Source organism: Stenella coeruleoalba, assembly GCF_951394435.1.
Source record: "Stenella coeruleoalba genome assembly, chromosome: 14".
In the NCBI taxonomy this organism is placed as follows: Eukaryota; Metazoa; Chordata; class Mammalia; order Artiodactyla; family Delphinidae; genus Stenella; species Stenella coeruleoalba.
Window position 1 is genome coordinate 21,146,350 of NC_137160.1, and position 26,344 is coordinate 21,172,693.

At 36.3% G+C, this 26,344-nt stretch overlaps 1 protein-coding gene across 1 annotated transcript in view; it reads right to left on the bottom strand.

Moving 5' to 3' along the window:
* The window catches only part of DCC (DCC netrin 1 receptor), a 1,193,354-nt gene that overhangs the window by 476,941 nt on the left and 690,069 nt on the right, over positions 1 to 26,344 (bottom strand). The window contains 2 exon segments of the mRNA XM_079943413.1: positions 1,514 to 1,634; positions 4,193 to 4,347. Coding sequence (XP_079799539.1) covers positions 1,514 to 1,634; positions 4,193 to 4,347 — 276 coding nt within the window.

The window sequence follows — 26,344 nt, forward strand, 5'->3', positions numbered from 1 at the left end:
ATGGCCTTACATGGAAATCAACGTTAACTAGAATTCTCTTAATCTGTGACTTGTGTAGCAATCAGTATTAGTGTAAATGTTGCCATATTGTCGTTGCTAATGAGACAGCACAGAGTTTTTAAACCATGGCTCATATTAGAGACCTTGGTTTTAGAGGTTCCTTTTCCCCTCCTTATCCATTACTGTTTCGGCGAAGAGAATGTATTTAGTCGCACAAATGAGGTCACATTCACATGTAAGGCACATTAAATGGAGGGAAAACAAACAGTCCATCAGAGAAACTGGTGATCTTGAACAAGAGTTAATGGTACCTTCAAATTCCTAAATAGTTCCTTTCATTCCTTTACTCATCTGGGACTGTGGTTCTATGGTTGCTTTTTTGTTTTAATCAAGAAAAGCAGAGAAAGTCATCGCTGTGAGCATTATTATGAGAGTCTGAGCATCTTCAGATAATTGGTTAGAGATGCACAAAATATAAGGCCTCAATAGGCACACTGTAAATGACAGAAGCCAAAGAAAGACTATGTCTCATATATTTCAGTAGCTATATAGAAATTTCTGTTTTCTATTAAAATTACTGTTTCTAAACAGAAAATTTGTTTTCTATTAAAATTAAAGCAGGGAAAGATTAAGACAAGGTTGAGTCAAGAGGAAGGAAACTGGCCTGAAAAAGTTGAAATTAACATAATCAATAGGTGGTATGAAAACTTTTCATGAGGAGGTATTAATATTTTAAGGTATTTTGATCTATAGAAACAACTGTTCAGTCCCTGCTTTTTAAAAAAAAAAAAGAATAAAAAGAGAGAAGGGACGTTTTTGACCTTCTTTAGTGTAACCACATTTCAGAGTAGCTGACCAGCTGGTTTTTGTGTGTGTTTGTTTTTGTCTGTTTGCTTGCTTTCTGGAAATCATATTGTTATGGGGATATTACATGACATGTCTATTATAGATTTACGCTAGTTTTGAATACACCACCACATTAAACCTCTAAAAGATTACAGAACAAAATAAAAAACTTAATAAATTATAGAAAAAAGGACAACTTATCAAAATCTGTTCTAAAAAAAGAGAAGAATGTGTTTACTTTCAAGTTAATTACTCCTGCTATTTTTCTACCAACTTCCATTGATTTAAGACTATAAATAAGCATGTATGTATACATGTATATGCTTATCTGTTTTATATATATTACATATATATATATGTTCCATATATAGAGTTTATATTTATATGAAACACCAAGAAGAAAGGTAGGCCACAAAAGAGGGGAGACGGTAGTAATTTAGTGGTAGTCATCTTGACTGTATCTCACTGGATGGAGATATATATCGATAGTCATAGATATAACTTGCTAGCACAAATATACCATCAATACACACATGTATACCTGATTAACTAAATAACTCAATAATTTCAAATTGACTTTGAGAATAGGGAAAACAGTACAGATTTCACAGATGAACCATGCAGAACTGCAACAACAGGAACCAGAGCAAGGTTCACTTCATCTTACCAGGCTTAGGAACAATGAGCTGTGCACTGGTCTGGGCGTTTCCAGCCTCATTTTCACCCACACACTGATAAAAGCCTTCATCCGACTTCACCACCCCAAGGATTCGTAGGTTGCTTCCTCCCTAGGGAGAAGAAAAAGCAGGTAAAGCATTTGAAAAAGCAAAAAAAACCTCCAAGTGACAAAATGATCACAAAACAAATTTTAATCAAACTTCCCAAAAGAAACCAGAAGGGAGGCCAAGAGGGTCCTCAGCCTTACAGATATGTCCTGTGTCATCTGGGAAATGTCACAGATTCCCAAGATTCTGCTGAATCCACGTGCCACCATTTAACCTAGTTCTGCCATGAAAAGTATACTCCCAAGAATGCACATCCTCCATAAGTGAGCAGTAAACAGAAAACTCTTTTATTAGGTATGGACGAAAGAGAGGTTAGTATCAAAATAAATCTCATTCTTTTCCTTGTACTGAAGGAAATAGTTTCAGTGGGTGCTGGAGAGGGGAAAAAAAAAAAGCAAAAGGAAACAAAAATTACTTATCTTTGCAGCTTCTAAAGGACAAGAAATCTAGGTTGGATATTTTCTGGACATTTGCCGAGAAAAAAAATATCTGAAAATCCTTTTAAAATTGTGTGCCCTTTCGGGGATTTGGAGGAAGGTATGGTAGATCTTTTATACCCATGTCATTCTTGTTATATGGCCGAAATGTTTCACCTTCAGTAATCCATAAATTAAAACACAGCAATGTTAACTCCTGTTTTATGTAAATTGGGCCACCATAGTTTTCAAGGATGGATGATAAAATGATCTGAAATAGCATTTAATTACAGTAACTCAGTTTATCTTCGATAGTGTAAGAATTAGTTCAGTAAGTGAGACGAGTTAAATCACTTGCCCTGAAGTCATTAAGAGATAAATATTACCTCATGGGGAATACTTAATTGTTTTTAGTGTCTTGTAGTCAATTTTCAGCTGATGTAAAATTCTTAAGATAAAGTTGACTAACTTACAATTAACAATTCTCATGTAAGTTACTATTTGTGCTAAATGTTACATGTGTGACAGATCTGGAGCTATTGGGGAAATATTTTTAAGCACAATTTAATGTGAAAAGGGCTCATACCATACTTTTTTTTTTTTTTTTTTTTTTTTTACCTTAAGAAAAGGAACATTTTAAGTAGGTTGGCTATAATAAGTCATTCTGGGGAAAAGATTATTCAAACTGTAGAAAAAAATGAAATGCTTCATTTTATCCTGTGTCCTTAAGGGCACTCAACAATTTCCTCTATATGCAAGTAGCATCTATTTTAGGCATATACAACACATTTCAAGTTGCCCCATGGCAGATCATTTTTAATTCAGTGATAGGGGAAACAGCATTGCATGTAAAGGAACTAATGGATTGATGTGGCATTCAAAAGTTAATTTTTTTTCCTTTCTTACTCTATTCCCAACCAATTAAATGCAACTAAAAATGAAAAATGGTAAGTGGTGATAAACATAATAAAGATATTCTTTACGGATGTATTCCTTAAGAGCCCTTACAATGTGACAAAATGCATGAATCAAGAGGTGATGAAAGTTTCTGAAAGTTTCTGATCGTGCAAGAGGGACCACCAGCAAGAGGCACTGTAAAGCCATGGAGAGAGCTTGTGCCTGAATTCCATAGGGCACTTACACTATAATTGCCGTCTCCTGGGAGACCTGGCTTGGAGGACCACTTTTCTTTGACAGGGTCATGTCTGCATCTCAAACATAAGAGAAATGGATTGAAAGCCTCCTTCTTTAGCTGCAAAGTTCTTTGATATTTAAAAAGTGCTTTTCATATTTCTCAGATATTCATTTGAATTCAGAACCTCTGATGCTGACCTACACCAAAAGGAGAGTTTTCACAGAGCATTTTTAAATGAGCAAAGCATTCTGCTGGTAGCAGCAAAAACAATAATAATAATGATAGGTATGGATCACTTACTGTGTACCAGGACAACAACTCAGTGAATATACCACCATTATCCCTATTATCTCTCTCCAGGGCAGGGACAGAGAGGTACACTAAACCTTATAGGAACTATAAGAACCATTGTTCTTGGCTTCAATTCTTTCCAAAGTTCAGAACTGCAAAGGATGTGAACTCTGGGTCTTCAAATCCTCTCCAACACTGCCACCACCATTGTCACTACCACCCTCATCACTGCCCTTTTCTACTGCTCATGTAGGATCAGCTGGCCTATCTGGAAGAGCAGCAAAGGAGCAAAGAGTGACCATCCTAATTACCAAAGTAAGACTACCATATTCATAAGTAGCGCATCTTACTTGAAACTTTATTATAATGGGCAAAATTTAAAGAAGAGATTCTTGGATTCATACAGTCTAGAACTAGATTCTAAACTCTGTTTTTCCAAGAACCACCAATGAGAATATTTAGAAAGCACTGGTCTTAGGCCCCCCATTTTTTCTTTGTTTGTTTAAAACCGTGTCTGTAAACAAGGGGGCTGGACTGTTTAATGACTTTTTTTGAGCTCAAAAATTCCAAGTCTAAAAAATGATTTGCTTTATTGGAACAATTTTCTTCATACATCATAAACATTCCCAACAGGAACGTTGTTCCCAAGAAAGAAAAGCAACTGAAAACAGAGTAGACAATGAATGGGATTGTAAAGTGAATATGAAAAAGATAGTTACCACTATCTGAAAATAATCACTAGGAATGACCACATCTCCATTCTTCATCCAATTCACAGTGGGCACAGGCTTCCCAGAGACTGCACATTCAAACTCAATATCCATGCTTTCATAGGCATAGAGGTTGGAAGGGTGATTTAAAAACCATGGTGGAACTGTAAAGACAGAAAAATAAAAAGTGAGTGGGTGGTGATGTGAACTTGCATGCTAGCATCTTCTCTGACTTAGAAACAAATATTGAAAATGTTTGTAATTCAAATAATTGCCCTAAGCCCCTAGTTTACTTTATAGGAACTACTGTAGGACATGATAAACTCCCTCTGCCCCTCCTGCCCGCGCCCCCCCCCCCAAATGCAGTTAAACAGTGTGTTGTTGTGTTAATGGTGTCTTGCCACAAAGAATGTAAAAAACAACAACAACCTTTGCATATAATAAACAAAAATAAATAAATAAAAATAAATTTTTAAAAAATGCATATAATAAACATGCTGAATAAGTGTTCGTATTGACCTACATAAAGGACACTGGAAAGTCCATAAAGCTATGGAAACTATGCTGAAAAAGCAAATAAAGGGGAGCTGATATGACTGACACAACCCAGTGTATAAGACATGAACGCTTAGTGTCTCTGTAATTCTAGAGTTTCATTAGGATTTAGTTAATGTGACGGACTCCTTCCTATTGAAACTGGCTGTGGTGATAAGGGCACTAAAAATGACCATCATCTTTACTGTGGACACATGCCTATTGTCCTAGCAATTATCTACTCTAGTGCATTGCTATACTATATTACTATTTTCTCAGCAGGGTACATGATACACTAATTTAATGTCTTAATTACCATAATACTCATTACTCTATGATGGAAATTTGCAATTTAAAGGAAATTACAAATATAACACACCTTCGCTAGTGAATCTCTCAGACCTGGTGCCTCAGAACACTGTGTAGGAAAGGAACATTTTAAAAAGTGATGTTGGAAGGGATAAACTGGGAGATTGGGACTGACATACACACACTACTATATATAAAATAGATAACTAGTAAGAACCTACTGTATAGCACAGGGAACTCTATTCAATACTCTGTAATGACCTATATGGGAATCTAAAAAAGAGTGGATATATGTGTATGTAAAACTGACTCACTTTGCTGTACAGTAGAAACTAACACAACATTGTAAATCAACTATACTCCAATAAAGAAAAAAATTTTTTTTAAGTGACTGTCATTTTCTTCCGCTGGGAACCTTAAAATGATGTGAAACTTGAATATTTATATTGTCTGAAATCCAGGTTAAATTCACAGGGAAGTAGCAGCCTTGATCCCCTTTTCACCTTGGAAATAAATATGTATTTTTCGTAGACATTTTTAAAGACAGATTATAATATTTGTCTTTGCTGTTGTTACGTTCAGTGGGTAAGGTGTGCTCATTTTTGCTTCTTTGAGTAACCACCATACTTTGCTCTTTCCAACCACCGTCGGCAAAACTTTCCCTTGAAGTCAAAGTGAATTTGCAATCTTTGATGGTCATTGCCTTCTAGAAAAATCGAAGAGCCAGTGGAAGGCATCCAGGATTCAAGTCCTAGTTCTTCTACTGAATGATCTTGGAAGTCAGATCTCTCCCCTCCCCTCCCCTCCCCTCCCCTCTCCTCTTTCTTTCTCTCTCTCTCTCTCTCTGTCCCTCCCTCTCTCCCCTTCCCTGTCTTATCTTCCTATTTTTAATTAAATATTTGGGCCTCTAGTACCAAACAACTTTTAAATTCTTGAATCTTTCACAGGGGCAACTTGGTTTAGGTGACTTGGCTGGGATTCATTACTATTCACAGATTAAAGATATGGAAAAAATGTGTCTGAGAGCTTTCCTACAGAGAATGTGTCACCATTGTATATAGGGCTAAGAGTAATTACTTATAATTTATAGTAATATTAGACTTTATTTATTCTTTCACCAAATTCACTGAGAATGAACCAACATCAGAAATATTTCTTGAGTGCCTCTGAGCAGATACATTTATTGTCTCTTTTGGATTCTTTTGGATAAAATTGTCAATTTTATCACAGATTTTGATCAAGTATTTATTTACCAGCCAATAGCCAGTATTTATTGAGAGCTGACTGTACGATTTATTAACCTAAGCACTTTATTATTCACACCACAACTCTTTGAAGCAGGCTCTTTTACCCCCATTCTAGAAATGAAGAGACTGTGGTGTGTAAGCAACTTCTCCAAACCACACAGACAGGCTGACTCCACTGCCTACATTCTGAACTATTTTGTAATAGTTCTACCTCTGGAAAATTCCGATGGAAAATTATTTTGCCACCGAAAAATTCTGATGGAAGGATAACTCAAAAATATTCCCAAAGCCTCAGTGATAATAGAAATTAAGCAATTAGAGCTGTTAAAAAAAATAACATCACGTTGTCTATTCTGTCTCTCCCTTTAAGCCCTTCTTTCCTGGTACCATGAAAACTGTCTGAGTCTGCTAAGCCCTGGCGTTCATGTTCATCAGATTTCCTGGAATCATTTGTACCCGCATCAGAGTTTTCAAAATTCAGATGACTTCCATAAGTGGATCTTGAAATTAATTTATGGGGTTGAGACTAAACTTTAAATATATATGTATATAAGTAATATAAATATACATAAACATATATCATACATAAACATATACATATGTGTGTATATATTTATATAGAGAGAAGGAGATTTAGTATTCTCTTCTCTTCCTGCTTTCCTCTTCTATACTCTTAATCCTTCCTATTCCTATGCTACTCCTCTCTCTTCTTGTGATGAGCAGACTAGGATTTATTCATCCTATTTTAGGATTGCTTCCCAGAATTTAGGACCTAGGTATAACTTTCACTGCTCTGGGGTACTAGATTCTCAAGACAAATATAAACTGGGACTAATGAGTGAACATGACTTATCAATGGTTGTGGACATGTTTCTTTATCATTTTTCTGATCGTGAAGAGGGAACTCACACACTCCATCTTCCATGAAATGTTGTCTTTCATGAAGCCGATGATGGGGTTTCCTGCTTCTTGCAGTGCTCTCTCTCTGTGCTCGATTTTTATCCCACTTATTATTGTTAGATATTTTTCACCTACATCATTATTTACTAACCAGACTATAAAGATGGGGCCTGAAGCATATGCTTTTTCTTTTAATTCCCTTTGAATATTAACATAGTTCTCCTTCCTTTCCACTCTCATGGAAGGAATAATTCACTACTTTAAACTATTTGGGGGGCAACAATTTTTTTTTTAACATCTTTAATGGGGTATAATTGCTTTACAATGGTGTGTTAGTTTCTGCTTTATAACAAAGTGAATCAGTTATACATATACATATGTTTCCATATGTCTTCCCTCTAGCGTCTCCCTCCCTCCCATCCTCCCTATCCCACCCCTCCAGGCGGTCACAAAGCACCGAGCCGATATCCCCGTGCCATGCGGCTGCTTCCCACTAGCTATCTACCTTACTACGTTTGTTAGTGTGTATATGTCCATGACGCTCTCTCGCCCTGTCACAGCTCAACAATTCCTTAATGACTAATAAAAATGAAGTGCCATGAATTTTCAAGCTTATCAAATCGTTCCATTCACCCAGTTTTAGTCCATTTCAGAGAACTGCTTAACATACACGTATGATGCTACAGCAATTTCAGGCACGATACTGATTTTGTTATACTTTCCTTCTTTAGATAGAATAAAATTCATGACCAAAAATAAATTACCCACATTTTCATTAGATCTTGGTTTCTCAGGATCTTCTTAAGTACTTAGAGTACATATATAGAGAATTTTTATAACTTAGGGGTTGAGGGAAGAAGAGATAGTGACTACAACAGAAAGATGGAAAAAATATGTCTGTTCTAGAAAATGCTATCATATTTAGAAATGACTAATAGACGAGAGATCCCTCTACACTGCAATCATTAGAATTGTACACTTAAACCTTAAATTTGAATAAAAGTTTTCTCTAAATTAAATATTTTATAAATGAGTTTCTATGCTATGACTAATCATTTGCATTCTGTAGAGTAAAATTTATTCGGTAATTTCAGCCCCAAACCAAGTCATCAGCAACAATCTAAATAGTATTAAAGGTTTTATTTCACATAAAAGATGCCTCACAAGTATTTTTAGTAACATTTATCTATTCTTTTCCAGTTATTTAGGTACAAATAAATGTGGGTCAATTCTAAAATACTGCTCTAGGACACATAATTAACACTCTGTATTACCTTGAAATTGAGAAGATTCGATACATCCTAAAAATTTACTACAGCTCTTTGAAACTGCAAGAATGAAACTTTAAAGGAATGCAGGTGGTTTAAATGAACACTAGGCAGAACACACAACTGGTGAATGATAAACATGATAAACATCATGGGAATGATAAACATCAAGGAAAAAAACAGATTAGCGAGATTTTGTTAGGAAGACAATAGAAATTACCATGAGCCTTGATGGGCTACATTTTTATCCTGAGAACACTAGAAAGACAGCTAGTGTCCCTGAGCAAAACACTCCTATCTCTCCAGGCCTTTTGGAGTTAATTTGTTGTTGAAATAATGGACATAAACCCATTAGTCTTCTCTTAAATGCAAATACCTGAAGATTCTGACCAGATCAAAAATCTAAAATACGTTTGCTGCCAAACTGGGTTAACTCTATATCCAAAATAAATTGAGTTCTTTCAAGTACAGTCAGATAATTTCACCTTAAGGAGCCACAGTTTGATACGTAATCACATTCAGATGACTACAAAGGAAGCCATCTGGTGTTCAATGTAGGTTTAGCGATAACATAGCACAGGGGGAAAATATTTTTTTATCAATTCAGGCTTCCATGTTAAATGTACCTCAACGAAATCCTACTTTTATGGAATAAGGTTTCTAATGGACATTCAATTTATAGATTAGAAATAGCTCTTTGATCCCATAGTTTCAATTCTTCCTGCACCAACTTCTGGTGCCAAAGTAACTCTTTCAGCTAACTTGATCTTTAAATGAATAACCTTCCTTCTCCTTTATTTAACAAGGAGCTGTGTGATATATTTCTGCCCAATCCAACACTTCTCTCCAGGCCTTTTCTTATGTGACAAGTGATTTGAAATCTGGGTCTAGTTGGGTTCTAGCCTTAAGTGACTAGAATGTATCCCACATTGGAAATAAGATCTCATTTTAGTTTTGTTCTAATTAATAATATTGACTGGGGCTCCCATTGTTCTAGAAAAATGACTATTAAGCTACGGATTTTATTCTTAGCATTTTCTATTCAAAAAAGTGTTTCAATTTCCGGGGGTGGGGGGGTTTGGGTCCTCTTAACAACTTCCAGAATGTACATTACCTTTTTCCCTGACATATGTGTAAGCCTAAGTGGTATATTTAATTATATATTTTTTTCTCAAGCAGAAGTAAATATATCATTATTGAAAACTACATTTCAGAAAAGCTGATGAGGCAACAACAATTCATCCCCTTGTAGCATCCATCTGGATGCAAATCCACCAAGCTCTTAATTTCTTAAGGACAGGGGCTACCTTACTTCACTTTCTGTCCCCAAGACTAAACATGGGATGGGTGCTAATAAATACTTATTAGATAAACAGGCATGGATGTGGTTTAGTCTTCATAGGCCAATGCTTTGGCATTGCCACTTTCTGGCTGCAAACAGGTAATAGCTATGGAAAAGCTAGATGAGGAACAACATTTAAGAATAAGGTATACTTTTCTTCTAAAGTCAACGCTAATGACAACAATAGAATATTAGAAGCATCAAACTATAAGCTATTCTGCTATAGCTGGCAAAGAGGATATTTTAATCATCTTAGAGAAATAAAATTTGAGACCTTTTGATTTTATCTCTTACCCCATTATGGCAAAAAATTTGTGCTCCTATCTAAAAATTCTAGTCTATGTGCTGTGGGGATGAAGAACATCTGACCTTCAACCTTTACTTTGGAGTTGTGTTTAGGTTATTTTGTTTTATTTTGTTTTTTTGTTTTGTTTTTTTAAAATAGAAACTATTTAGACCTTAGAAACTATTTTAGACCTCTTGTCACAATTTTCTTTATCCAGACAAATAATCCCATTACTCTTCCTCAGTTTCCACTGCTTCTGTAATCAGGATTGCTTCTCTCTAAATCCAGACTGAGTTTTCCATTTCTCTCTTTAACTGTAGAGCTTAGGACCAAACTGGGAGAATGATGTTGTAAGGCTCAAACCAGTGATAAAAATGATAGGAGGATTAATCTCAAGGCCCTAATCCTATATGCTTACTTATGTTATCACCATGTCTTTGGAAACTTAATTTGTGTGCTATCAGTGTCCTTCAGTAGATGTTGGCAACTCTCCAACAATTAAATCTGTGTGTGTATGTATGCATATGTATATATAAACACATATATTAAATACATTTATTTCTATATATTTATATACATATCTGTGCTATGTAATCCTATGTAAACTGTAAAATCGAATACCTATATTTAAAATGTTATGTATACACAAAGACATGCAAATGATATATCCATACATATACAATTTATAACCATCGTTCTTATCCAATTTTCAACTTTAGCTGTGAAGAAAATGAAAACATTTTAAGAAAAACAAGATAAAAACATTAACTCACATGGGTTATGAAAAAAATAATAAATATTTAGAATAAGTTATCTAGTTCCTAACACTGCATACTGACAGAAATTTTTAAGACTTATTATTTTTCCCTCAGTCAAATGTTTTCTAGCATGCCCTCTTGTTATTTGAGAGTAAAAGATGTGGATATTCTAAACAGCTAGAAAAAATGTTTCTGTCATGCATTAGAGCAATTTCTGTGTATTTTTAAGTGGACATTGAAGAGTTACAGTAAATTATAGTGAAAACTTTGTTTTTCAAGTTTTTTGTTAGTAGTAGATATTCTATGAGGGAATCTTCCAACACAAACATTTAACTGAGACGATGATGAATTCTAACACACAACTAATTTCCCTCCCCCAATACCCAATGAAGTCAAAAGTCCCAGCACACACGCGCACGTGCACGCACGTACACACACACACACCCCAACCATAGCAACCAAAGAAAAGAAAGCAGTCAATTGCAAACAAAAAAAAAATCAAAATAGATGTTTCTGTAATAGAAGAGAAAGGCAGAGCAGGATTTAGGTCCTTATCTGTCCTTAAACACCAGAAACTGCCCTGGACTTTGGGGAAAAGCCTAAGAATTCTTAGTAATACCTCCAAAATTGAATCAATGTGAAACCTATGGAGAGTCCTATGTTTTTCCTTCCTTTTCTGATTGAGGAGAAGCTGCAGTGGCTATCAACCTGAGGACCAGCCCCTCCCCTACAGAAGGGAATAGGATACGGAACCAGCCAACGAAGCTGGGTGCTCTCAAAGAGGCCGAATGTTGCCTCAACTGAACTGACTCCCTGACCATTCCTGCTGGTTATTAAATAATTAATAAAACCTGAAATATCCAGCACTACAAACTGGAGCCCAAGGGGTCTCAGGCAGCGTGGTAAATAAGTCTAGAAGTAACTCCTGCTATATTGGCACAAATAGTGTCTGGACAGAGTCACCCACACATGAGAAATATGGAAATATATTATCGGCAACAATAACGAGAGAGAGAGAGGGTGGGGCAGGGAGGGAAAAGTGGGGGGAGGAAGAGAGAGAAACAAAACACTCAACCCAGAAGAAAATCTAAGGGGAGAAGCAGAAATAAATTTCTTAAGTTGTTTCACACAATAGATTTACTTATTATGAAAATAAATTCAACAACACTAGAGGTCAAAGACTAGATGAAAAACAACAGAATGAAATGAAAATGAAGGTAGCGGACCTAAGGAAACAAATCAAGGGGCAAAACAACATCATTAGAGAGCCAATATATAAATTAGAAAGTACAAGTAACATAATAGACACCACTAAAAACCAAATTACCGATGTGTTGGAAATGAGATAAATGCAGTGAATGCAGATGAAAAAGGCAAAGAGACTAAAGTAATTAGGAAAAGCTTGTATAGAAAGAGGCCAAGCAAAGATGATTTAATATTGAGATAACTGGCATTCTGATGTAGCAAACTCACAAATGGAACAGAAGATATATTCAAAGATAAAATAATAGGAAATTTTCCCTAAAAAAATAAATCTGAATTTTTAGATTGAAAGACTATCCCATTTTCCTGGGAAATTGAATGCATAATTCTCAACAGTAAGACATATCTTATTTGAAATATTGAATCTGGAGGATAAATAATTATTTGAACATTCAACAGATCAAAACACATCTACAAGGAATGAGGGGGAATCAGATTCCCATATAGTAATATCCAATGTTAGAAGATAATGAAGCAATATTACCCAAGAATATTATATACAGTTGTTTATTTACAAAGCCATAGTCTAAATTATGAAAGTGCTCAGAAAATATAGCACTTGCTAAAGTAAGTCTGACAACAAAATCCAGGCAATTAAGAAGAGTACCATCAAAATGAAAAGATAGGCATTGTGATAAAAGGACTGGTGATGAATATTGAATATAACTCTATACAGAAATAAAAGTAAACACAGTGGAAATAATGTTTACTGAAGATAAGTCAATTGTCATAAACGTGAAAAGGATACAACTAATACCATAACTACCAAAATCAGAAGGTGGGGGAATGAGAGGATGGATGAGACTGCTAACCCCTCATGCTAACCCCTAGGTGCTATCTTTCACAGCAGGAATTTAATCAATTATGCCTTTAAATAAAACGTGAACTTTAAAAAACAGTATCTGTAGCTGCATCACATTGTTATAAACATACTTCTACCTAAGTATCCAACTATTTATATACGTAGAAGGATGTATGGAATACTGAGATTTGGGATGATTTTTAAATCACATGGGTTATTTTCACAAAATTATAGAGTGATTCTTCTAAAACAATTTTTTAAAGACTCTAGAAGTAAATATTCTAAGATGTACAGTGATTATGGAAGTATGGATATATCTTCTTTCTTTTTCTGTATTTTAAAAAAAAATCAATGATTAAAAAAGATATTAATTAAACATTTACCTTCTGGGAGGGCTCACTATGATAGTTTTAAATAATAGAACCCACTGGAAATTCAAGAGCTTGTATACACATGATATAAATAGCAAGTAAACATATTTATCCTTCTTTTCTTTTCCTTTTATTCTACCTCTTCACTGGGTCTTGGAAGAACTTCAGAGAAACTCTTGTTGCTGGTGACAAGAGTACATAAACCCTTAAGGGAAATCATGTGGAGGTAAGAGCAACACCAGGTTTCCTATATCAAATTTGGTGAAGGATAATATATTTCCTATATATTTCCTATATGCAGGATGATCTGGGGAAAACCACTGTATGAGAAAAAGGAGAATCAGGAGAATCAGGAACAACCCTGATTCTGGCTCTACTAAAGGTCAGATTATGGACACCAAGCAAGTAACTGAACTTTGCTTGACTTCAGTTTCTTACTTGAAAACTTAGAAGGTTAAATTGGAATCCAATCATTCAGGTTCTTTGGAATCTCTTCACCAGTTGCTGGGGAGGGGATGGTGATGATGTTTCTCTCCAACGCTTTAATACCTTCAAGGAAAGTAATGCTGAGACAGGCTGGGACCTGGGCCCTGGGACCCTTTGCTGCAGTACGTTCACCTGGACAAACCCCTCCTCGAGCAACAGAATACAAGGAAACTATAAAGGACTAAAAATAACTGTGCATGGGCAGTTAGGGCAAAGTCTGGACAAGAAGATATAAAAAGACCAAAAGAAAAAAAATCCAATTGCCACTTCTGAAGAGCCAGGAGCAAAGACAGGGTGTTGGGAGTGAAAGCAGGGTACTGCACATGCCCCTGCACTCAACACCACCAAAGGGGTGGGGAGATCACCTAAGTCACCCCTCCAGCTCGACCGCGGGACACACCCCTTCCCTCACCAAATATAAGGAACCATCCCACACCCCCTAGGGGAGCGAGCTAGGGAACCTGTTATTTGTTTTCACTCCCCCTGCTACAATAGGGGCCCCAGTAAAGCCTTGCCTGAATTTCTTGTCTGGTCTCTTATCAAGTTCTATTGATTGGGGAAGGTCAAGAACCCTGGTCGGTACCAATGCCACTGTATATAATGAGCTTCTATATTAACTCGAAGCTTCACGAGAACATTCTCTGCTACTAAAACAAAGAAAGTAAATTATCCCCAAACCCTTTTTTTTCACCCCCGCTTTAAAATTCTGGTGAGTCTAACCCATCAGTATATTTAGCTGGTCCAATGCTCTTCAACATGAACAGTTTACATCAAGTTGATTTAGAAAAGAAGAGGGAAAATAAGTTGTCAATTTGCTTTTTATTCAACCATTAAAATAATATTTGAATCAATGCATTGCTTAAAACAATAGACACCAACATAAGTATCTCAAGCATCTTTGAGTCACTTGAGAAAGTTACTCAAAGACAGGTCAAAGGTAATTAGTTCAATGTCTTGCTGTAAAATGACAGTATTCCTTTCATACTAACACTCACATATGGCTTTTAAGATTACTTGGTGTAAGAGTACTTCCAGCATTGATTACATTCCAACTTTCAGATTTTATCTGCCTTTTTCATTCCTGCATTTTGGCCTCATGAGACCTTAGCTATTTCCCTACAGATAAGACCAAGCTCCATGGTAATTTCACTGCTTTACAAACATGGATTTCAGAAACCATGGAGAAGGGGTGTGTGTGTGTGTGTGTGTGCATGTGCACTCGCACACGTGCATGTGTGTTAGGATTTATAAAATCTCACCACACAGATAAGCCATTTGTAAACCTGAATGACTTCTTGCACAGTAAACGAAAATGGTCTTTTTAAACATTTCGCCTGATAGTTAAAAGCAAAAAGGAATGCTTACAAAATGTGTGTGTAATTCATAGTGGTAAATTAGGTTAAAAAATTCAGAACTCAGAAAGTTCATTTTAGTTAGGAAGAATTGGTATCAAATTTTAAAATGCAGTGTATTGAGGGAAAATGATAAAAGCATGCATTAGATTAAAAACAGCAAAACCTACGACACGTTTAACACAAGTTTGTATCAAAAGAAATCTAGGAATTTTTGTTGACTGCTAAGAATCCCAATTCTATTTTTATTTATTTTTTGTAAATGGAATTATATTTAAAAATCAGTACATAAACAATAAAAACAAAACCATTTGCTGTATATAAAACTGGGGATCACCAGTCCTGGGAAAGCAGTTGTTCAACAAATGTCTTCTGGCTCTAGGTTTGAGACCAGCAGGAAGAAGAATTTCTTTCTGATTCCAGTGATTATCCTGGCACTTTTGAAGAATTCCACTTTTAAAACCCTGCCCTGGCCTTGCACTTTAGAGGATCCTGAATATCATAAACATGTATATGTATGCATGTGTGCATGTATGTGTGTGAGTGCACATGTGTGTGTGTGATAAGGGATGTATTGCTACCTTTATCACTTGCGGTCTGGCAATCAGTGCTGGCATAGAACAGTGTTTAACCCTAAACTTCCTCTCCCATGACTAACACTCTTCAAACCTCAGGGAAACACTTCATTTCCCTCCTAAAACTCACCAAATACAACAGTCAAAATGTAAGGCTAACGCAGAAGTTCTTGCATTTTTGACCATGCATTTCATAGTGAAACCTTCTTACACCCAAAGGCTCTTTGGGAAATGGTTGGAAAGAAAAGCTCAAGGAAATATTTTATGTAATGTTTCAAACTTTACAGAATCCCTTCTATTCCTTCTCATTTGCAGAAGTAGTTGCATAGCTTAACATACGACTCATCAATTACAAGCAAACTGTTTAGAAAACTTATAATCCATCCACTGATTCTGATTAGAATTATATATATATATATATATATATATAGGTATGTATATATATATATATATATATATATGTATATATATATGTGCTTCTCAGAAGCTTCTAAAAAGTACTTGGCAGATTTTCATACTTATCATTCATACGTATCTCATGTTTGTTCTTGTATATACATATAATTCCTGTTTATATGCCAAACGAAAGCAGTCATATAAACCAACACAAGTCTTTACTTTGAGACATATATCTATACACCTCAAACATCTATATTCTATGGCCATATACATGCCCTTGTATCCTGTTATACCTACTGACATGCCTATAACAAAAGTGCAACCTGCAATCTGAACATTCTGTTTTCATGTGCACAAAGCTGATACAAGATTTCTGCATTGTGGAAAGAAAAATAAATCCACCAAGCTACAAGTCAAGTCACAAGTTAGACAAGAAGGAGCCACTTTTTGTTTGTTTTTGCTTTTTAAATAAACCTGAACTTCAGGTAGAGTAGAAATGTAGGCTGGGAGTACTTTGAGGAGAGAACTCTGTCTAATTATTACTTACTATATATCCTAAAACACAATGAATGCTGAATAAATGCTGATTTGATTGACTGACTGATGGGATCCATAAAGGATATAGATCTAGTCCACTTCTAGTCTAGAATTCTGCCCTTGCCGCTCCGTGATTATGGGACTTTGGGTCAATTAATTTCACCTCTCTTAGTCTCCGCGTCTATCTGTAAAGTGAGCATACTAATAACTATCAAATAAAGGTTACCTTAAGGATAAGAGAGAATCCTATAAAACTTCTGTCCTAATAACAGTATTGTATAGATGTTATGGGCTAAAGGTTTATGCTTCCCCCATATTCACGGGTCGAAGCCCTAACCTCCAAAGTGATGGTATTTAGAACTGGAAGGTAATTACTTTGGGAGGTAATTAACTTTAGATTAGGTCATGAGAATGGGACACTGAGAATGGGATGCTCTTGATGGGATTCATGCCCTTATAAGAACTGGAAGACAGAGAGATCATACACAAGCACAAAGAAGAGCTCACATGAGAACACAGCAAGATGGTGGCTAGCTGCCAGCTAAGAAGAGGCCCTCACCAAGAACCAAATCTGCTGGCATCTTAATCTTAAACTTCCCAGCCTCCAAAAATATGAGAAATGAATGTCTGTTGTTTAAGCCACCCAGTCTATGGTATTTTGTTACAGCAGCCCAAGCTAAGACAACAGCAATTATATATACATATTACTAATACCAGTAATAATCAAATCCTAAAATATCAAAACTGAAAGAGAACTAATTGATTATTTGTCCCAATTTCTTAACTTTACAAATGAGAACATGGAGAACAGGGACTGGTCTTGTACTTTGTTTTATCCCTGGCACCTAGCTTCATGCCTTAGAGTCACTCAAATATTTGTTGACAAGTATGTGCATGAATCAAAAGATAGTAGCATTAAATGTTAACAATGATCTCAGATATGTTTGTTTGTTTTTGCTTTGGGATTGCATAACCTGACCATCTCTGGAGATAGATCTGTTTCCCAAAGTAGAACTCTGACATAAGGCATTTTCCTTTGTTTCTTTTTATTTTTTGTTAGCCTTCATTTCCCATACTTTCCAAGTGACAGATAATATAGAATATTTTCACACAACTTTATCTCATTGAATCTTTTAAAACATCCTTTCAAGTGTTCTCATCAGTTCTAATTTTACAGATGAAGCAAACGAGACTCATGATGGCTAAATGGTCTCCTCCATATTGTGAACCCATAAGTGAAGGGTCAGGATAAAGGCCAGCTCTGCTTGACTTCAAAGGCTGTGCTTTCAAATAGCACCATGTGGTTTTCTTACCTTATCAGAGGTTACATTTGTTGTTACCTATTCCTTGTACTTTCCATACCAGTGTGGTTTCATTCCTTCAGAGTTGGTAAGTTTTAAGAGTTCAGCCTCTTAAGTAACACCTTCCTGTAATCTTCTACTCAAAATTTATGATAAAAACTCTTAAGAGACCAGGAGGAAAAGATGTAACATGGTAACAGAACAAGGCTGTGTAAATACTGTTCATGACTGTAAACAACAAAACCATGTCAGATTTTAGTTTTGTTTTGTTTTGTTTTACTGGTACCCCTCTGCCCCGACACTCACATATAGTGACTTATTAAAAGGGCAGTTAAGTAGGCAATATATTAAGTATATTACATATTAAATATATATATACTTAAAATATTTTTTTTGATGTGGATCATTTTTAAAATCTTTATTGAATTTGTTACAATATTGCTTCTGATTTTATGTTTTTTGGTTTTTTTGGCCGTGAGGCATGTGGGATCTTAGCTACCCGACCAGGGATTGAACCCACATCCCCTGCATTGGAAGGTGAAGTCTTAACCACTGGTCCGCCAGGGAAGTCCCTTAAATGTATATTAATATATTATATTATACATAAATATATATTTACATATATTAAAATATATCAAGTAGGCGATGTATCAGTTACATGGGAAATATGTGTTGTTTCTTTTTGTACCTATGCTCACTTTCAATTGATTCCTTATCACCTTTCTTCTTCAACTACTCATTGTCAGTTCTCTTATCCTCAAACTCTTCCTAGCTGTACTTGATGCCATTTGCAACTGAATCTAAATTAGAATGCAAACCCAGGGATGGCTACACTTGAAGTTTCATCTCTTACTGTAGCACGAAACAATTTAGGCATCATTGGTTGAGTTGGCAATGCTTCTTTGAGTAAGGGGTCTTTTCTAATGTCCCCCAAATCATTTACTCTGTCTAAACAGAATGTCAGCTCTCCTGTTTGAAACTGATGAAAAAAATAACCAAATGTTTCCTGAGTCTTGAAGGATTGATAAGGACCCTGCTCTACTGTTTGCTTGAAAAATCCTCCTTGAAAATGCGTATCAAGTTTGGACTAAACTTTCTTTCTGAAAAGCTAAAGGATTCAAGTGTACCCAAGATGGGAAGCAATACTTGAAAGAACTCATCTCCCAGACTCTACAGCATATTTTTCAAACAGAAATATTCAGTTCCAATATTGCTTACACCAAATGTTCTGAACACTTCCTTTTCCATTTCAATTTCTGCTGTCTCAAGTTTGCCTTCTCCACACACAGTTAAGGAGCAGATAGGGGGGCTAGGGACACATACTTAATAACAGATCCACCAGTGCCTTTACCAGTGATTCAGAAAGCCTCTAAAATAGAATATTACTTCTGTAGGCTATTAACAAACAAACACAAATAACACCTGTGTAGACATACCTTTGATGTATGTTGAATTCATACACAGTTTTGCTATAATGAGACGTACGTGTTCCTAAAAAATGACCATGTTATAGTGAAGTGGTAAAGGGAAAGCTACCTGAAATCGGATCAGCTATGGATAGGTGAGGCTCATAAACACATGTGGTAAACTAGGGTAGCTAGTAGATGTCTGAGCTCTGGATTCCTGCCTGGTTTGGCTCAGCTGGGCACAGTTTTCTCTAGTCACCTATTATTTCTTGCAGATAAAATCACATATAGAAAATGCAAAACGTGCATTATACTCTAATTGTTCCCTAATATATTGATTACCTTGCAACAAGTTCACATTTTCAAAACAAGCATTATAGCAGAACGAACTATACTAGAAATTGTGTAGGTGCATATCCTAACCAATTTGGGTAAAGATTTTTGGAAGCTATAATACCTTCTTAAAAACATTTTTTGTAAAGATAACATTTTTTTTTGTAAAGTTGAAATGAAACAAACACCATTATACAATTCTGAGGAAAGATAAATTGAAATTCTTTTCTTATAAGGCAATTTTGTAAGATGTATAAAGTGACCATGTTAGGACTTGAGATATGTGTTTTCTCTTTTATTAAGTAATTCAGCATCTACGAATGTAACCTATGGAAATAAGCACAGTTGGAGACAATGATTTGTCAACATGAGTGTTCCATTTGTAACAGTGTACCATTTGTAACAGTAAAATACTAAGTTCTCTAAGTAAAGAATTGCTAAATCCTACCCCCCAAAAAAAATCACAGGAAAAAAGTTCTGACTAATAATATAGTTTTTAAAAACCTGAATCTAATTTGAGCAAAAACACTAGGAATTAATACCATGGGAATGATCGCGCAAATGCCAAAAAATGTGTGTATAGGGATGTCCGTTACTATTGCATACAAAGTATCAACTATACATTAGAATGACTGGATTACTTAAATCAATTATGGATGAATATGAAGCCACTAAACATTATAGCACAGTCTGTAAAAGCTGCCTAGTACCCCATTATACAAATGTACCAAAGAATGGAGGCGACCCCACTGTTGTTCACTTTCGTTGTTTCCAGTTTTCCCTACATTGGAATAATACTCCTCTTTAAGCAAGAGTATAAACATACCTGAGAGATGAATATTGGGCTTTTGATATTCCCCCAAACTACAATTATACTATTTTTTAATTATAAAATAAACTTGATTCCATTTTCCACATAACATTAGAGAGTCTAAATGTATCCATTTTTTGACCAGATAATACTGCAGATAGTGAAATCAAGATTCTTTAGACCAGACCTAAAATTGTTGTCTTAAAACTTTGCTGTTAGCACCGTTTTAGGTACTGGAGATGCACTAGAAAACAAAACTAGTGTAGAAAACCAAGTTCTGTGCTCAGCAAGCTTGCATTCTAGTTTAGTAAGATTGAAAATGAGTGATGGTAAGTGTTACCCAAAAAAAAGAAAAAAAAAAAAGGTATGTAAAGGACAAAAGGGAGTTGGAAGAGTCCTTTGGGAGTGTGGGAAGAATTAGCTAGTTGAGTAGGAAGGGAGTATTTGGGGCATAAGAATACTTGAGGCAGAGGGAACAGCAAAGCTGCAGGGAGGAGTGTGCTTGAAAGGTCCAAGGAAGAGCAAAGGTGGCCTTACAAGGCTGGAGCAGCACAAGCAAGGGGAGGAAGAAGAGATGAGCTCACAGAGGCCAGATCTTAGGTCTCCTTGACTATTCTGGCTTCCACTATGATGGACTGAGGAAAGCCTTAAAGAGGTTTGAGCAGAGAAGTAACCCAGCAGATCTTAGGTTTATCAGGACTCTGGTTTCTGAATTAAGAACAGACTGTAGAGGAACAAGGATGAAAATAAGTAGGTCAGTTAGGAGGCTCCTGCAACAGCCACGTGACAGTTGTAGCTTGCGTCAGGGTGGCACAGTGGCGGTGGGGTTTTAGATTCCAACCATCTTTGACTGTGTTTTGAAGTTAGAGCCAACAGGATTTGTAGACAGACCAGAGGTGAGTTTTGGGGGAGCAGGGAGGAGATGTTGCATGTGACCCCATGGCTTTTTTGGCCTGTACAACTGGAATGGTGCATCTGCTCTATACTGAGATGGGAAACTTTTCTAGAGAGATATGATGGGGCAGGGAAGCTGTGGGAAGAGATGAGAAATTTGGTTATCATTTTAAGTATAACATGTCAGGGTTAGCGTGGTTAGGGTTAGATACCAGACATCTAAGGAGAGTCTGTATGAGTCTAAAGCTTAGGGAAGAGTTCTGGGATGGAAAAAAAGAAAACACACAATTTGAAAGCTATCAATACATAAATAGTATGTCTTGGATATCACCCAGGTCGTTAAAGAAGAGGAGTGAAAACTCAGAGCTGGGTAAATTCAACATTTGGCATCAGGGAGATGAGCTGAAACCAGTAAATGAGATTGAAAAGGAGTAACCAGGGAGCTGTCCCAGAAGAGAAATGAAGATTGGGTTTTAAGAAGGAAAGTATGTCACCCATGTCAAATATTATTAATAAGCTGAGTAAATTAAGGCCTGAAAAATAACCACAAAGGAGGCGGCCTCGGGAAGGAAAGTTTTGATAGTCTGTTAGAGGAGGAAGTGGAGACACACTGTATATAAGTCAACATTTTACAGAAGTTTTGCAGTGAAAATAACAGAAAAACAAAACAACACAAAAAAAGCAGACAAATGAGGTCATGCCTGAAGGCAATGTACATTCACAAAGTTCATTTTCTTTAAGATAGAGAAAATTATATCATATTTGTATATTGGTTGGCAATGATCTAGCAGAGAAGGAAAACAGATGCTCTAGGAAAGAGAGAGGACAAATGCTGAAGCAATGCCCATAGGTACCCAAGAAGCGATGGAGGCAGTGCAGGGATAGAGGGGCTAGTTTTAGGTCAGGTCATACAGAAGGAAAGCAAGAGTTGGTCGGGCACACACAGTGGTCTGATAAATACAGAACAGATGAATGTTCTCTTCTGATACCTGCCATTTTCTCAGTGAAATGGAAAACAACATCATCAACGGAGACTGAGGTGGGGAAGAGGGAGTGGATGGATGAGGAGAAAGGAAAACATTGTAAAATAGTTTTACAGGCTCGTGGGAGATCAAATGGAGTAGAGAAACATGGCTGGATCACACCAACCAACATTAAGGACCACTTGAAGCTAGCAGTCATTATAATTGAGAGACCTGTCAGCAAGATCCTGTGTTTTTCTCCACTCATGTTTGGCTTCAGAATTCAAGTGTAATGTGGGTAAAAATTAGGTTTACCTGGGATTGGGTTTGCCAGTTGAGTTTCTTCATCATGCTGTACTTGAAGCCTTCCCCACCCAGAAACTTTTCATTTCTATGAGCCATTGTATTCCCTTTTGTGTTAAGTCAGTTTGGGAGTCTTCAGTTACTTGCCACAGAATGAGTTCTACCTTTCATAGAGACTTGAACTCTTTTGAACGGGTATGAAAGGCACACTAAAGCAGAGAATCCTCAACTCATTAAAAGACCGTATGTGAAGAACTGGGTATGTCATTAAATTTTTTTTAAAGATTTTATGTGGGTTGCCAAGAAAAGTCAGACTTAGAGCCAGAGGGAGATTTCTGGGGAAGTCGCTATTTCCACCTCAAGTCTGACTTGAACTGCAAGTTTTCCTCTTTATTATTAACTTCTTTCCCCAGCAGTGAGCTTCAATGCTCAAAATTCTGCTCAGAAAAAAAAAAAATCCCTATATGTTCTTTGCACTCTGTACCCTGAAGCTCTCATAATGGCCCATGGAACACTAGATCTTTATCCCCAGGGGTTTACCATGAGCTATGTTTCCATATGAATGCAAAAGCATTAAATGTGGAGCTTGAGATTTCCCTGATTCCTCCAATATAAAATAGGATGGTAAGTAGTAACCCCACGGAAACAATGTATAGAACCATAGACTCCTAACTCTTAGAAACATTTTCTATCAAAGATGTTGCACTGATAAATTAAACTTTTCTTCAAAATGGATTCATGCCATGCATACAAAATATGATTCTCAAAACACGATAACGGGCCTTCCTTGGTGGCACAGTGGTTAAGAATCCGCCTGCCAATGCAGGGGACACGGGCTCGAGCTGTGGTCCAGGAAGATCCCACATGCCGTGGAGCAACTAAGCCTGTGTGCCACAACTACTGAGCCCGCGTGCCGCAACTACTGATGCCCGTGCGCCTAGAGCCCGTGCTCCACAACAAAGAGAGGCCACCACAGTGAGAAGCCCATGCACCGCAATGAAGAGCAGCCCCCGCTTGCCGCAACTAGAGAAAAGCCTGTGCAGCAACGCAGACCCAAAGCAGCCAAAAATAAATAAAGAAAAATTAAAAAAAAAACCCAAAACACAAATAACGCCATGTATCATGAGAGAACGGTGAGATCAATAAGTGCCTGTATCACATCCAAAGAACTGACAACAGGGAAACCAAACGGGAAAAATATACGCTTGGTCCAACTATTTGCCAGGAAATTATCCTTCAAGTAAAAGGACTTCTAATATGTTTTCCTTTAGTTCTACTCCTCCTGAAAAGGAATCTATACAGGAAAAATCATATGCAATTCTCTTTGTTTCTTTCTCTGGTTCTACTAGACTTCCTTTTATTTTATTATTATTTTTAATTTTGGGTGATTCTAATTCTTTGTAGCATAGAAAAAAAAAGATTCTAAAAGATGAAAGTGTGTTTTGTATCATTTATTTGATAACATTTTCTTGTGGCATCCAAACAAGAGGGAAGTCTGAGACGGACCTCCTGAGCAAGACATGCATATTTCTCAAAATAACAGTTTGACAGATTGTGCATTTACTAGAATATCACATTCTTATATTCTCAAAGCTGCTCCACAAAGAACAGTGAATTGTCCTTTTTGAAAAACAGCTTAACTGAAAATTAAAATTAGTTAAACCTGCATACACATACACCATCCCCCCCCGACACGCGCACACACACACACACACACACACACCTATATACTGATTTAAAAGGTTCAATATAAGTAAAAATACATAATCTGAAGAGTAAGTTATTAGACCCTTTTGGAGCTCTTCCCAGGAAAATATCTTCAGAATACTTTAACCTACTGAAAAAGTCAAATTCTTTAAAAATAATTTTAGTTTGATATCTAGAAGGTAAAATTTTGGCAAATCCTAACATTATATGTATTTTGTCTTATTTTTCCTTGAAAATCTGTTTTAATTTAATTATTCTGTTAACCTTCATTTTTCTTTCTCAACTCAAACTTTATTATTTAGTCAAAATTTGAATAAACCAAATTTTGGAGTCTATGGATACATATCAAAGTCTATATGATCCAAACCAGTTATCAGTCTTATAACATGAGAGAATTGGAAACTCATCTTTCATACTCCAGAGATCTGCACTTTTAGCAATTTCCCAAATAATGATAATTGGGAAATATACTTCTAATTTCCCAAATAATGACATTTCAGAGTGAACAAAGTTACTTTTAATTATAAAAAATTGGGAAAGATAATATTACCTAATTTCCACACACAAAAATTAAGGTCACAGTATATCTGGTCCAGGAAAGAATTTTATCAATATTCTAAGTGATCACATGTCAGAAAAGAATTTCAAGAGAGACCCATGATCCAATACACTGGTCACACAGCCCCACTTGTGGGTGTGTGACCACTGGTCAACAGGTGATAGGTACAATCCAGGTCAACCTGATTTCTAGTGTGCTGATAATGTATTTCAGTTTCCTGGGAATGTGTTTCAAAAGAGTTGCTCTGGTTGCCCACAGTGAAGTGATGGAATGGAACAGTAACACTGTGCTCTGTTACAAAATATTTCTTTTACTACTATAGGGTCTACACTTCCCATCAGGAACATCTTCCCTTTGAGTTAGAGTGTGGCATCCACTAAACTTCATCTAGAAAAAATATGCATATATTATTTTGAGGGCAATGATTATAACATAGCCTCTGGCTATTACCAAGATAGGGGAGGGACCCATAGCAATAGGTCCAAGAAGAGTTAAATTTTGATATAATTATAGAGAATAATATTTCCAGCTCAAAGTAGAATGCTTCCTATGTGCATAATATTAATCTTGACTGTCAGATACAATAGTAAAATGGAAATAGAAACAGACGAGCCCTTGTTCTTTACATCAAAAAGAGTCCCATTTATTTATTCAGCCATGCAACACTCTTTAATGAGTATCTATCATGTAGAAGAATCTTCTTTCTACTATATTTATTAATATGGTTAGAACATATATTGAGATGCCAGTATGTGCTTATTCCTCCTGTATTTTTGTCTCTCTTCTTCTAGAAAAATAGCCAAGACTTTGTATTCCCTGCTTTACTGGGGATACAGATGAGGCACAGTTATTGACCAAAAGTTTAAGTTTTCCGAAGACCACCTCCTTTTATTTTAAAACCTACAAGTGGATTGTATACTTAAATAGCATTGAGGAATAAAAGGGAGTTTTAGAGGGTGGCATGGGCCAATCTAGGAAAATGATTTAAGATCCCACCAATACCAGAAAGTGTCCCTCTCTGTTCTGGGAAGATGGCAGAATCTGAGAAGTAAATTGATGAATGAAATATCTGTGTAGGCTGGATTCTAGAGTCCGAGGTTCCCAACTTCAGAAAATTTCCCAGTACTCAAATTTAGCATAAAATCAAGGAAGCTACTCACCTGTAAGCGTCTAGGCAAGCTAGATAAAGACAACAGTGATCAGAATGGATCAGATAAACGGACTCTCTCCAAACGTCTTGCCCTACCAAGCCCCTGGGGACTGTTGAGGAAACCCTGGAGAAGCGGAGGAGCCCTAATAATGCCATAGATTGAACAGCCCCTCAATTTAACAGGAGAGGGGGGTTTTGAAGTTAAATTGAGAAAAATAAAGGAATGTGATATTCGTTGTACCTCTGAGTTTATGTAGCTACACAAAGATAGCTACACAAAGAAGACACAGACATAGTGCCAGCCTT